General features: G+C 37.0%; 1 protein-coding gene across 1 annotated transcript; it reads left to right on the forward strand.

Moving 5' to 3' along the window:
- The first annotated feature begins 1,011 nt into the window (after window positions 1–1,011).
- Window positions 1,012–11,030, forward strand: LOC591373 (DNA nucleotidylexotransferase). The gene is made up of 10 exons (XM_790940.4): window positions 1,012–1,199; window positions 4,561–4,777; window positions 5,131–5,235; window positions 6,147–6,332; window positions 6,919–6,990; window positions 7,444–7,567; window positions 7,977–8,109; window positions 8,840–9,458; window positions 9,756–9,844; window positions 11,014–11,030. The coding sequence occupies exons 1-9, from the start codon at window positions 1,021–1,023 to the stop codon at window positions 9,840–9,842; spliced, it is 1,722 nt and encodes a 573-aa protein (XP_796033.2). The 5' UTR covers window positions 1,012–1,020; the 3' UTR covers window positions 9,843–9,844; window positions 11,014–11,030.
- The last annotated feature ends 4,042 nt before the right edge of the window (window positions 11,031–15,072 follow it).

Below are 15,072 nucleotides of genomic sequence, written 5' to 3' on the forward strand. Positions count from 1 at the left end.
TCTATACGTATGCTAACAAATTATGCAATTTCAAGTTTCATGATTTTTATATCAAATCCATAACATACCCGCATATTCTAGAGGTGCTTAGCAATAACAATAATAAATCCTCTATTCCGAAACTTGTCAATCATCAGGCTTTCCAGTTTCCATTCAACCATAACATCTGGTGGTATGTCTCTCCGACTTGTCACCATCTTTACCTCTGGCATTGTTGTAATAAGATTTTATAATTACGCTGCGCGCTGCTAATCTATGCTAATTTTCAACTTGTTAATACTAGACTATATTAATTAAGCTTCAGTCTCTGATATAGGCCTAGACGATTGTTCTACTACCTCTGGCCCCTCTTAGTTACTTCTGTCTTCACACCACATTTCTATTCCCGATTTCAGTTTCTGTTCTCATAGTCTAGTTACTTCTAACTCAAACATCTTTTAAATGAAATATTCCTCATCCACACATCATCTGAACATTTCTAGCGATTAGCCTAGATTATTATTATTTATAATTTTAATAGGCCCCCTAGTAATTAATTAATATTTTGATTTGTTTTTTTCTCTCCATAAACAAAATCATGCTCTCCTAGCTATAGCTCCTCCCCCTTTTGTTTGATGCTAAGTCTTGTTATCTTACCTATGCAGCACTAAAAACTAACCGTGTTAGTGGCTGTAGTTCAACAATGATAAAGACTTTTTCAATCTTCACTCTTCACAATTCTCTCTCTAGCTAGGGTCTAGCTCTGCATTGCATTGTTTGCATGCGCATGCATATTGCAGTCAAAGTAACATGTATAATGAACGAAAGCAGACGATTTTCTCATGGCTCATGGATAACAGTTTTCTTTAATATGCAATTATAAACTTTTATAAAACATATGGATAATATTTCAAATTTTGTATATTTGAAAATAATTAATAAATATATTTAAATATTCTATCTAAAGAAGATTACATTAGTCTAATAAATTTTTATATTTTTCAAATAATTAAAGTCGAACGAGACTAATAATAAAACAAAATGGCAGCGCCCGAGCCAAAACGACGAAAGCATTCTCACAATGAAGATTCGGAGGAATTTCCGGTGAAATTTCCAGATGTCATCATTTTCATCGTCAATGCAAGAATCCAGAAAGTGCGACTGAAGAAACTGCGACACCTTGGACGATCCAAGGGATTCGTAATCTCATCTGAGCTGAAGTAGGTATTCTTAGAATCTAAACCATCGCGGCGGTACAGTGCAGTGCAGTGTGAATGAGTGAGAATCTATCTGTGATTGAGTCCGAGAGAGTGACGCGACGGTATCTTGTAAGGACGCCTCTCCGTCGGGCGCGTTTCCGTTTTACACCCTGCCCTAGGCTTTTCGTCAAGAAATTACACGAAACATGCTGTATCCGAAGTCTAAGTTTGTTTATATCGACGTCAAGAATAGCGAAGCCAAAGCTTATATACAATTTCAATTGGGGATGCGAGGGTCTTCTTGTTCAAGACGGTTTTCCCGATATATTATTGTTTTGTTATCGCTGGGCTAAATTTTGCGAGCTGATCACGCATCCTCACGCTCTTAGAGTATTGCGTATTAATGGATAAAAATAAATGATACGACTAGGAAGATCAACTAGTATAGAGAGTTAGCTAGCGCTACGTGACGTTTTCAGAGTTCTGGTGGTGTGCAGAGCGCCGAGGCAAGATGTGGACGACTAGACTCCGAATACCAGTCGGTTTGTAAAATTTTATTGGAGAAAAGCCTAGGGCAGGGTGTAAAACGGAAACGCGCGTCCGGGCCGTGTGGGCCTTGCCTTGGAGCTGGAGCTGGAGTGGGAATAATGCTTGGCTCTGGGTCCAGGGAAAAAAAAATTTAAACAATTTCGGGGGCTACTTTTCAAGCTTGCTTGCATGAAAATAACACTCTTTAAGACTTTAATTTGTTTTACATTGAACTCTAGTCTAGATAGGCAAATTCTAGACCGAATTTTCCGTCTCTTTCGTTCGTTAGCCTCTTATTGGGGTAGGGTCGGCTCTCTCTTTAGAGACGGAAACCGTCTATACACATTCCCTTGATAACGCCACGGCCATTTCAGGTCGTAGCATTTTGCCCCCAAAATCCCCCAAAATGTCATTTTACCTCATGCATTGATTATTTAAAATTAGGAGAAGGTTATAGAATCTACTACATCGGTTCCACTTACCAACTTGACTGAAATAATCTGTTTAATGGTCCCTTTTAAGGAAATTATGGGTCAAAATCGACATCCATGTTGAAATCTTGCAAGCCGTGTTAAACTCTCGCTGCGCACGGAGTCATCTAAATCAATCTCATCCCTTTTAGTCTACGCCGAAGGCAAAACGATTATGAAGGAAAAACTGTGATAACGCCATTACGAACGTGTAGATGGCGCACAGTTTTCCTTCATAATCGTTTTGCCTTCGGCGTAGACTAGAAGGGATGAGATTGATTTAGATGACTCCGTGCACAGCGAGAGTTTAACACTGCTTGCAAGATTACAACATGGATGTCGATTTGACCCATAATTTCCTTAAAAGGGACCATTAAACGGATTATTTCAGTCAAGTTGGTAAGTGGAACCGATGTAGTATAACCTTCTCCTAATTTTAAATAATCAATGCATGAGGTAAAATGACATTTTGGGGGATTTTGGGGGCAAAACGCTACGACCTGAAATGGCCGTGGCGTTATCAAGGGAATGTGTATAGACGGTTTCCGTCTCTAAAGAGAGAGCCGACCCTACCCCAATAAGAGGCTAAGGAACGAAAGAGACGGAAAATTCGGTCTAGGCAAATTCATGCAAAAAAATATATTAAAAAAATTGACTTGAAAACACATCAGACAATTAGTCTGAACCGAGTCAGGAGCAAATTTGAAGAAATTATATTTTTAAATGTTGTAAAACCAAAGATATAAGAAGAAAACTGACCAAGTATCTGTACTAAAAATCGTACATGTAAAATCGGTCGTATACATTGGACAGCTGAAAATGACGCGCACGGTTGCATTACGTGCATTCTCAAATCCAAAATCATACTTCACACACACACTCTCGCCATACCGCGAATGGTCCTTCGTGGGGAGCTAGCCGGCTGAGAGTTTGCAGCGATACCAACGCAGCTTCGAAGCTCCGCAGAGCGCCATTTTAGCGCAAACAACGCTAGATCGGCTGCTGGCAAAATGAAAATGACTAAGATCGAGAACATCGTCGGTTTCTTAACTTTTCAGTGAGATAATTCTGAATTCTAATTGAGACTATATAATCAATTGAATCGACAAAGAAACCTCGGTAGAACTCTTATAACTATACAAAAGCTTGTTTATTTCTTCATTTGACATTTTGTTTTCGACCATTTTTTCGTGCGCGAGTCAATGCAAACTATGTATTACCAAACTTTCAACACGCAAGGAACGGGGAACACTCGCGGACCTCGTATCAAATTCGTTGCAAAAAAAAAATTCAAGTGTGATTTTGAAGCAGTGTAGAATATTGGCGCTGCAATGCGCAGAAATATACTTGAAAGAAACTTAATAAATCATACCTGAATTTTCAGAAAATCGTATTTGTATTAGTGTACCTAGATGTGACTTGTTTATAACTCAGATTTTATGAAGATTTGTCGGGAAAAAATGTCAATTTTTTCCGTTTGGTGGTCATTTCTAGGCTAATATTTAAAAAGTTACTTCAGTAATGGGCCCGATGTTTCTCTTATCACACTCGCATGTTATTTCTACATAGATTAAACATAGGATGGTTAAGGGTAAGACCGGATAACATTATAAAAAAGATATATCCTTCCAACCTCCCATATCCAAGTTTTGGGCTGATTATTGCCGACCCACCGCAGCAAGGCCATTAAGATTGTCGTACGCGAGCGAAGCGCCCTCTAGTGCCCCATGAATGTGCCTAGTCTAGATCTATGCAAATTTTTTGGGGCTCTTCTTACTTCTATGACTTTTCGGGGGCTCTTTTAGCATTTCGGGGGCTAATTCGCCCTGAGCCCCCGTGTATTTTTCCCCCTGTCCGGGCCAGTCATCCCAGTTCAGCATTTTGCTCTGCGACTTTGCCATGCCACTGTAAATTTTATAACCTCTCACCAATATCATGAATATATCTTTAAAACACCAATGATCCAAAAAACACTGCCAATTTCACTTAAATCCGCTCTCCTAAATCTTCAACAAATAGTAACAGAGACCTGAAAAGGCTTAATCAATACGAATTAGGACTAACTCAGAAGATGCCCAGTGCAGGTATGTCTGTCTTTTATTGTAGGCTGCTATGCAGCATCATACTGAACTTTTTTAGGGAAAGTATATTCAAATGAAATACAACATAAGCCAATAGCAAAATAGGATTTAAGAGTAGACTCTAACTCTAAGACTGAATATTCAAAAGGAAAAGGAGAAGACTGAAGAGAACCAATGATAAGTAAGAAGTGGATCTTGCACATGCATCTTGTTTATCACTATTAAACTTACACTGTACCAATTTTCACTTTTAACTCCTCTGATGGTTTGCCAATGTGACTTGATTATTCTCTGAATGTGCAGTGAATCTGTGACCCATGTTGTGACGGAACTCAACTCCCGAGACCATGTCATCAGCGTCCTCCAGAGGATCTGCAAGTCTCAGCGGAATACCGAACTCAACGCCTTTGAGTTTGCTCAGAAGGCAGAGCTGCTTTCCCTGAAATGGTATACCTCATGCATGGAAGAGGACAAGCCGGTAGAAATCACAGATGAACATAGAGTATCTTCAAGAAAACCGGTAGGGTAGTAGCTTTTCTATCATCTTTTCTATCATCTTTTCTTCCCATACAGGACAACTGCCAATATCTTTATATTTTGTAATTTTTCCTTTTAATTAATTTGAATTCAGAGCCCTAAAAGTACATCAGTTGCTGGGTAGAACAGGCAATACAAATTAGGTTTTAAAAGCTGTGAGCATGCTGCTCTCAAATGGTAAAGATATTAGATTTTGAATTTAAGGTTAGTATCGGAAGAATCATAGTTTTACTCAAGTAAATTAATTAATTACATTACCGTACATTGAATATGTAGAAATGTTTTTTTTGCTGAATTCATGGCAAGTCTTTTGTTTTTTTTCATTCTTCTGTGCAGCTTGATCCTGATGCATTAGAAGAAGATGGAGAAGACAAACCCAAGAATCGCAGATTTGCTTGCCAGAGGATTACGCCTCTCAACCATCCAAATCAGAAGTTCACAGTAAGTCAAACTCAAAGCTATGTTGTGAATATTTGGCTGCTCCCTGACAGACTACTCTTGTACACTCGCCTCCTGACAAATATCAACGAATCCTTTTATGTATGGAACCCCTTGATATTTACACCCTAGACCAGCGATCCCTAAGTTAGTATCTTGTGTGACAAGACTGCATGAATATCTCATAGGACAACTGTGCCCTGGAAGAAATACTCCCTAGGACAACTATTCCCTACAACAGAGACTGCCTTGAAAACTATAGTACGTACCCTCTACAAGGGCAACCCATTACCAAAACCATTTGCTCTGTTGACTGAGGCACACATCATTTGACATAGGGTCTAGTGAAGTATTATATACGGCATACAAAGATTTTAGGCTTCTGATTGTTCAAGACTGTAAGTATGAAATTTGCTACTGACTGCTGGGCAGTATAGCGAAAAAACATCGACCAGGCATATTTCTACTTGCGTGTACAAAGCAAGAACGCGATGGGCATGAAGTTCAAAATTGATTCGTGCAGTGAGCCACGCAATGCTCTTAGACAAGTAAATTTCCATTTACTCTACAAATACATACACTTTGACAAGCATGTTTTGTTAAAATATCTCTTTTTGATTATCGACATGGAGGATGTGGTTTATAAAACAAATATGGATTGCTTATTTTTCTGGTCATGGTTAAACTTAAGCACTTCGGTGATCTCAAGACTGCAATAGGGGTCAGTGTCAAAGGTTATACAGTCAAACCTGTCTATAGGGACCACCCAAGGGAAACAGAAAATGTGATCTTTGGAGACAGGTGGTCACTAAAGCAGGTTTGACTGTACCTAGTGTAGGCATTGGTAGTCTGGAGTATGGCTGCCTAGGAGTACTTGTCCTAGAATTTAATCATTAATTTCTTTCAATCTGTAGGAAGCGTTAGAGTTCCTGGAGAAAGCAGCAGAATTGAGGATGGGAGATAACAGCCGGTCAAGAGCGCTGGCATTCCGTAAGGCGTCTGCTGCCCTCAAAGCTCTTCCTGAAGAGATCAAGAAGCCAGAGGATGTGGAAAACTTGTATGATATCAGGGGTGGAGCTCATTGCAAAGGGGTGATCCTGGTGAGATAATTGTTATAGCTCTTCCTTGAAGCCCCACTGCACTATTTATAGCTACTTGCGCCCTCTATATAGCAAACAATGCCTAAGCGGTGACCATTGGTCCCCCATGATACCCTTTTTCTTATTTCAATTGATAGCTGATTTGATGATATAACCACCTGTCAATGACCTTGCAAGGAGGTCTAATCCCTCCTGACCAAACTAGTGCAGATAATAAATTAAGGAAGACTGGTATTCTTTTGAAGTTGTTATATTAGACAAGCCTCTGACAAGTGTAATTGGTTACAAAATTTCTTAATTAATATTTTACACATACTTTTAACTTTTTAATGCCTATTGTAAAACTTTTCCAAAATATTGAAACAGAATTGAATATCCATGACTGAGAAATTCCCCTCCATTTTTAAAGATATATTTGATTTTAGAGATAATGGTATGGCCTTTCAAATATAAATCTATTTTTGGATGTACATGTATTTCCAAACTGATCTTTTCAGCTTTCGTAGGCTGCACAATGGTGCAGAATCAATAAGCGAAATCTCATTTTGCCTTCCAGTGTTTTGTGACTTTTCTTTTCTTCTTTCAGGACATCCTTGAAAATGGGTACAGCGCAGAAGTAGAAGGGATTAAGCGCAGTGACTGGTACCAGAACATGTCTGTGAGTTATATCTTATCCCTGACCTCAGCTAATATTATTGTAGAGATGTCATTGTCCAGTGGACACGTGACCAGACTGTGGATCACATGGTTTGCGTTGTAAGTCCCCCTGGGGCACTAATGTCCTTTGGCACTAATGTCCTTTGGCAAAACATAAATCTACATTTGCCACTCTCCAGCCAGGTGAAGTAAATGGGTGCCTGGTATGAAGAAATTCCTTGAATGCTTTAGCTCCTTATAGTGGCTCAGCTACAGCCAGATTTTAATACAATATTACCTTGAAATTTAAATAGCACTTTCGACACATACATAATGAGTATTACATGACACAAAGCTTTTAAAAAGAAAAGTCAAATTAACATCTAGTTCTGTCGATCACTATTAAACAATGAATAATGGAATATTTTTTATTGAGTACCGTTAACTTGTCTTTATCTTTCTTGTGCAATATCAGCTTTTCACAGGTATATATGGGTGTGGTATATCTACTTCAGCTAAATGGTGTCAGATGGGGCTTAGGAGTCTCGATGATGTGAAGGGCAGCTATATTCTGAACCTGACTAGGTCACAACTTAAAGGTATGTAGATCTCATGTCAATCCAACAGTAGCATATCCAGAAATTAGGGAGCATCAATTGGCAAGAGGAGGAGAGTGTATTGGCAGGCCCATATGCTCTTGCAAGTTGTATTAAATTTGATGTTTGGTTGGGGACATATGTCGGCTTCACCCTGTACTCTATATGGCTGCTGGCACTATATTTTCCATGTTGCCCACCGTTATTAAAGGGTCATACATGTATATGAAAAGTAGCTTGTAATCACAATATTCTGAGAACCAGTTAATGGATTGCAATCAAACTTGAATTTTAAAAATTGCTTCTTTTTTTGTTTGTAAAATGGGTCTATGGCAGAGGCATCATTTTCAACTGTGCGCAGTCGATGGTCCATCTATTTATTATTATGAGTTTTGTGGTTGACTTTGAATAGGTATTGAGTACTACAATGATCTGAACACGCCTGTCACTAAAGAGGAAGCCAAGTGGATCCATGATGCAGTCTCTCAAGAAGTTGCTGCCATACAACCAGGGAGTACAGTTGTCATGACAGGAGGATTCCTCAGGTAAGACAATATTCAGTTTAATGACACGTGCTCCATCAACAGGCGCTCTGCGGTCATTATCCCACACTAACCTAGTTCCTATAGTTTAAACCCTTCACCTCATCCTCGCCTTAAATCTTAATCTTCAAACTCAATTGCAACCCCAACCCTTATCTATATCCAAAGCAAAACAGGGGCACATGTTGGGTCAAGAGATGTGTCCTTCAAGATAGATTTTACTCTGAGAATTGTTTTGTTTTGTATTTGTTGATGAAGGTAAACAGTTACATTAACATGTTGCAGACTAGATTATTCAAATAATACAAAGTGTTTGTCAAGACCATGGATGTAGTGAATTCTTTTTTCCTTGGTGCAAATGCACATAGTCATATCCAAGGGTCTTTGTAAGTGGGAATTAATGGGTTCTCATATGAGCTCTTACGGAGACTCATGAAATAAAATACCCTATGACCAAGTTACATGTATGCTACAGTCAAACCTGTCTATAGCGACCGTCAAGGGAAACACAAAAGTTGGTCTCTGTAGACAGGTGGTCTTTGTAGACAAGTTCCTTCAGTACATGTTTCAATGAGAAACTATTTTGAAGGGAAACAAAAAATGTGGTCTTTCTTGACAGGTGGTCACTAAAGCAGGTATGACTGTAGTTTCAAACCCCTGCTCTATTGCATGTGCCTCTGAAGAATGCCTCAACAGCAGATGGGTGATTACCTTTTTTTTTATCTATTAAAAGGGGAAAGGACATGGGTCATGATGTTGACTTCTTGATATCCCATCCTGAGGAAGGTAAAGAGAAAGGCATCCTTGGAACTCTTCTCCAAGCCCTCACTAAGAAAGGTCTCCTGGATTACACGGACATCCAGAACAGCACGGTCACCAAGACCACCGTCCAGACAGGAATGGACGCATCAAGGAACACCATGGATCACTATGAGCGTTGCTTCAGCATCTTCCGTCTCCCGAAGACTGCGCAGAGTCACCGCAGCGATGAGTCCTCAGAAAGAACTGTTGCAGAGGACTCTGCTGCAATGGATGTAGTTCCTCCTGCATCAGAGTCATCTCCAAGCATGGATGTGACTCCTGCAAATGGAACAGCCATTCCAGGTTTATCCCTCCTTGAGAAAACGAATGGAAGTACCACGTCTCCTAGTGAAATTGTGCAAAAGACTGAAGATTCTGGTCGTTCTTGGGTGGCCAGAAGAGTGGACTTTGTCATAGCTCCTGCCGGACAGTATGCCTTTGCACTTCTGGGATGGACAGGATCAAAGATGTTTAATCGCTCGATGAGGGACTATACCAACAAAGTGATGAACATGAACCTGTCAAGTCATGGGCTCTTTGATAAGACAAATGTGAGTATGCTACTCTTTATCATGTATTTGCAAAAATATGTCATGTAACTTCAGTTGCAGTGAGTCCTTTGCCCAGTCTTATAACTAGTTGAAATCAATGCAAATTGATTGCAACTTGATATTAATGGCTCATCTGTACTGAGAGATATGAGTTTGTAAGATTTGCAATCAATACAGATCAATTGCAGTTGTTTATAAGATGGGGTTTTTCCCATTGACACCCATAGTAACATAGAACTAGGATATACTTAGTAGTTCAGATGAAAATATTTTATTTTTTTCTTTACTTGGTGCCAGAACTGCTCATTGCAAGCCAAGACGGAGGAGGAGATCTTTGAGTTGCTCAAACTGGATTACAAACCGCCAGAAGAGAGAAATTGCTGAGGGTAAATACAAAAGCATTTATGTGATTCTTCTAACCAAATTTTACAACTATGACAATATGAAAAGGTTTCTCACATCATCACATGCATTTAAGTTAAAGTTGTAGCAGTAGCATTTTACTGCCCTGGTTGTCTCTATTATCAGTGGCTAACCTAAATTATATTAAACAAACAAACTTAACTTCAGTAATAAACATGGTAATTTGAATTTACAAACAATGACAATTATGAGACAAAATTACAAGATGCAATACCGTAATTGAAGATAAACTCCAGTTCTGGTAAAAAAAAGAAAATCATTTATCACAGAATCAAACAAAACTTACACTGAATGTTCAAGATTACAAATAAATGACATGTGCCAAACAATTTTGGAAGAAAATGTATACTGGCTGAGTAATGAGCATAGAAAGACAAGGAAATCAAGGTAGTACTAGCCCCGACACCATGTGTGTTGTCCCATATATAGCTTTCTGTGTACAGTGCTTGTTACTTTACCAAGACTCTGCCAAATTTATTATGATTTTGATGACTCCAGAACCTTGCAGTGCACACCAATACTTACATGCTACATGATCAACTGTTTCTGATCCATTCCACACCTTTTCTTTCACAATGCAATCGCATTACCAGAACTCACCTTTATCTTTAACGTTGTATAAACCGCCCTCGTGTATTTACCGCACCCCTCTTTTTCGCCCTAATTTTTTTTTTTTTAAATGTACCTGTGTATAAACCGCACCCCCGACTTTGAATTTGTTTTAAAAAAGTGTGGTTTATACATCGTTAATTACGGTAACTGCAATTATTATATATAGACAAAACTACTGTATGAATTACAGATGGAATATTTGGGAATTTATTGTGTAAAATGGTAAGGTTTTAGTCTAGTTTAAAGTAGCAACTACCGGGTATATGCATTTCATTTTAGCAACATTAAACTTTGAACAAATATTGTAGCAAGCCATATTATCTGGTGGGTCTTAACTTGTAAACTGGTAATCCTTATGTTTCTTTGCAGTCTTTCTGCCAAAGTAATTTTGTTCTGACTGAGGTAGGTTTGAATTATATCAGATTTTTTTTCTTCAAGAACCTTTATAACTTAAATGCCTTGGATTTCATTGCATTCTTAATCTCTCTCTCTCTCCCTCTCTCTATCTCACTTCATTTAGATGTGGTGATTCAACATTAAAACCTGGGCATTCTTCTTTTGCATGCTGAATAATTGTTTGTATGATGATGAGCATGTAAGTCTGGTGTTTGATACTCCTGTGTAGAAACCTTATCAGAACCCTTGCAAGGTGTATATTCAGTGCTAAAGAATTGGCATTAAATCTGATGCTCAGTGTATCACAAACCCAAGAACTGTAGCAAGGTGTTTGCTCAGTGCTATTGCACTGGTGTTAAAATCTAATGTTAAGTGTTTCTGAAACCCAAGAACATTTATACTAAGGTGTATGTTCAGTGCTATTGTATCGGCATTAGAATATGGTGTTATAATATCAGAACACTGCATTAAATGTGCTGATTTATAACTTATAAATTTGGTGTTAGTGTATCAAAACTCCAAGACCCCCAGCAAGCAAGGTGTAAGATAAGTGCTCCTAAAATGGTATGATATTTGGTGTTAGTGTAAGTGCTGATATTGAAAAGCAGTAGAAAAGCTATTGCAGAATACTGCCCAGGTGTAAGATTTAACACCAGTAAAGCCCTGCCAAGACCCTTATATATACTGTTGAGAGCAAGAAGAGTGTTAACTCTGTCATAAATTGTATGAGTTAATGAGCAAAAGATATGTAATTTTACTTAAATTCAAATGAAACTTTGACTATTCTATGGTTGTATGACTTACAGCAATATTTACACCAAACAGGGAATGGTACAGGTGTAAAAAATGTTAAGTGTTAGTGCTGATTTTTAGAAACGGTGCAATGTCCTTTGCAAAGTACTGCTTCACTGTAAGTACAGTAAAAAATCCAACATGATTGAAGCCCTCCATTGGAGAGAGGTTTACATTGTGTTATGGGCGTAAATTTAAACACCCAACTACATGATTATCTGCATTACAGCAGTGCTAACTGACACACACAGACAAACAAACAGTGCTTCAATTGGATGAAAAGGTATGAAATCCATTGTTTCACTGTAAAAACCATGCCTTCGGTGTAAAAAATAATGCCTTTACTCTAGTCTAGTGTTAGTGTAAGCAATAACCTTACTCTTGTGTTAGAACAGTAGTACATTAGTACAACCGCACAAAGCAAGCTCTTACCAACATGTTACCTGGTGCTAAATCAAACACTGGGATGGTGGTGTTGTACTACACCAAAGCACATAAACACCAAGAGTAAGGGAAGGTGAATGTCTAAATAATAATTCTCTGAGACGAGGCCAATTGTTTAAATGTTAACATCTCCTCCGTCTGTGACACTGAACATATGTTTTTTTCTTATTCTATAAGGTGACCATGGCAACCAAATTTAATCAATAAGCAGCACCTGTAGTGAAACCCTATACAAATAAAATATAACACAGCTAAATTGTCATTACTTCTCTTTTACAGGCTTTTCAACTTTTAAATTTTTTCTAAAGGTCCATATCCATGACTAATGGAAAAACACAAACACTGAAATAGGAAGCAACTTTTTTTTTCCAAATTATATAACACCTTGACAGACTGTACTTCATAAATGTCATTATATGACAAGTTAATTCCTTTCCATTCAAAGTGTTGATGAGACACCAAAGAGGCGGTGTAAGCGTCATGGTTTAGAGATTTCTTATTAATGTTTTATAAAGTGTGTGGGTCAAACAATTATTGAAAATGGCTAGGTAAGTTTCTTGTAAACGTATTCCCTGAGTAATTTAATGTGATAAATTAATCTCATTCACTATTTTGTATTCTAATGTACTTCCTTTCCCAATTTTGTAAGCAATATTGTGCTCTGTATAAATAAGCTCCCCTAAGCACCTAATATTACTAATTTACTATCATGTAACTGTATATAAGGTTTGTTTGCACTGATAGTGCCATTGTGTTTATATTTCAATGTAATTCATGGTGTATTCAATTACTACATCTATGATCTTAAACATACATGTACTTCACACTTTTCATCTGTCTGTTGCTGGTAAATTATGTTAATTACTCTTAAGATTATGATTTATTCTGGAAAATCATGTCCTCACTGGTAGAATTGTGTTTGGTTAAAATTTGCTGAGAACTGGAATAAGTTCTTTTTTTTACAATTAAAAAATTATGTGTATATCATGGTGAAGCGTATTATTTGTATAATAAGATTATGTTCATCGCTAAATTGTCTTAATTACCGATTAGATTATGTTTATGTTTATTACAAGTAAATAGTAACCTGCAATTTTTTATATTTATTGGTAGATACCTTGTGTCTGGAGCCTGAACCTAGATTTAGCTTATTACAAGTGAAAATTCTCAGTCAATTTTTCTCCTTAACAGTATTACCATATGCGATATGAAGGATTTAATATTTTGAGAACAATTTTCTGACAGGGTAAGTGCATTCAAGCAATTCATTTTGCTATGCATCAAAGAATCGTGTTTATTCACTTCCAAATCTGTTTTAATTCTCCATTTTGATTCTCATTTTGTCCAGGGAAAGTTTTTAATTTTATATTATTTTGCAGCTGAAATTCCTCATGCATTACCAGTTGTTCCTGTTTTGTATGCATCTGTTTTGTTTTTAAATCATTCCTCTTATGCTTTCAATTAATCTATGATTTTGCTTTTTTTCACTTCTCTTTTGCATGTTTACTAGAAGTTATGTTTCCATTCACTTCTTATTTTTTTCTACTCATTATTTTCTTGATTTTCTCCATTAATGTGTCATCATTTCAGAGCTAAAATTTATGTGATATCCATATCATATAACATAACAAATAAATACAAATAGAAGCAAGATATACTACTTTTTTTAAAAGTTTAAATCCACAAGCATGTGGATCTGAAATGACTGATGCGCCAATCGGCTCACATTGAAACATTGATTTGTATTAAACATAAAACCTTTTATTTTCATTTTCATTTTCATAACAATTTTCTTTGTAGCATTGTAAATAAATAAGCAGGACATCATGTCAGAACTTCAACTTTTTATGATAATCATGTCATACAGGTTGTGAAGTAATACAAAGCAATAAGGGGGATGCCACAATGCGATCGGGAAAGGGAGTCGAGAAACTAAGCAATATAGATAGTGAGTAGCAGACTGGCGAACAGTGGATTCTACGCACAAATCCGACATATTCCGATTTAAGAAAAATTAATAAATAGCAGACTCAAAACAATAAATTTATAGTTTAATCATTTTTATTCATGATTGTATGTTTATGTACCTAAAGATTACTGGTAGTATGTGTATATTTAAGAAAATAGCAGGAATTCATCACATTTACCCAGGCACTTGCCTCACTTGGAAAAAGTGCTTATAAATTGTCTTACTTGCTTTTACAGGTTATCACATTGAGAAGTAGTAGGAGAATTCGGCTTGAAAGTGATATCTCAAATTAATGGTTAATTGAAGAAGAAAAGACAGGGTTTACGCATCAAGGTTAATTCATAAGATATTACTATGGTAAAAGATAATGCAGCACTAGGCAGAATTGTAGATTATGTACTGTGCAGTTGAGTTTGATTTCTATAAAATATATGGTATACTTTGCAAAATGATTTAAAGAATTTATTATTAAACAGGGTTTTATTAATTTGCCAGTATCTAAGAGGAAATTGAGTCGCCTTGAGCCATTTCTTTGTTTGATTTTTCTAACCTATGATTACTTTTTAGTTTTGTATACTATTATTGCATTCCAATTTCCTTTTTGGATAGGATCAGGTCAGAATATATTTTCATTTTTGTAATTTCAAACATCCTATCATTTTATGATAGTATGTAATTCTTTGATTTGCAGTGGGACATAATATGATTTGGTCCTTTGAGCTATGGAGTCTTTTAGGGTAGTTCACTTTTTCTAGGTATAGGCATAGTCAACTTCCCGCAATAGGCTTGTTATGACTTTAAAGACTATTTATTCAATTGTATGTTTGCTTATCTAGAATTCAGGATGCACCTGAAACTCTCTGTAGACGCTGTAGTATATTTTGTCAGTTCAAATAATATAATAATAATAATATTCAGCTTTTATATAGCGCAAATCACAATAAGTCTCTAAGCGCTTCCAAACTTGGATATTATTAT

Source organism: Strongylocentrotus purpuratus, unplaced genomic scaffold (assembly GCF_000002235.5).
Source record: "Strongylocentrotus purpuratus isolate Spur 01 unplaced genomic scaffold, Spur_5.0 spur5_contig_847, whole genome shotgun sequence".
In the NCBI taxonomy this organism is placed as follows: domain Eukaryota; kingdom Metazoa; phylum Echinodermata; class Echinoidea; order Camarodonta; family Strongylocentrotidae; genus Strongylocentrotus; species Strongylocentrotus purpuratus.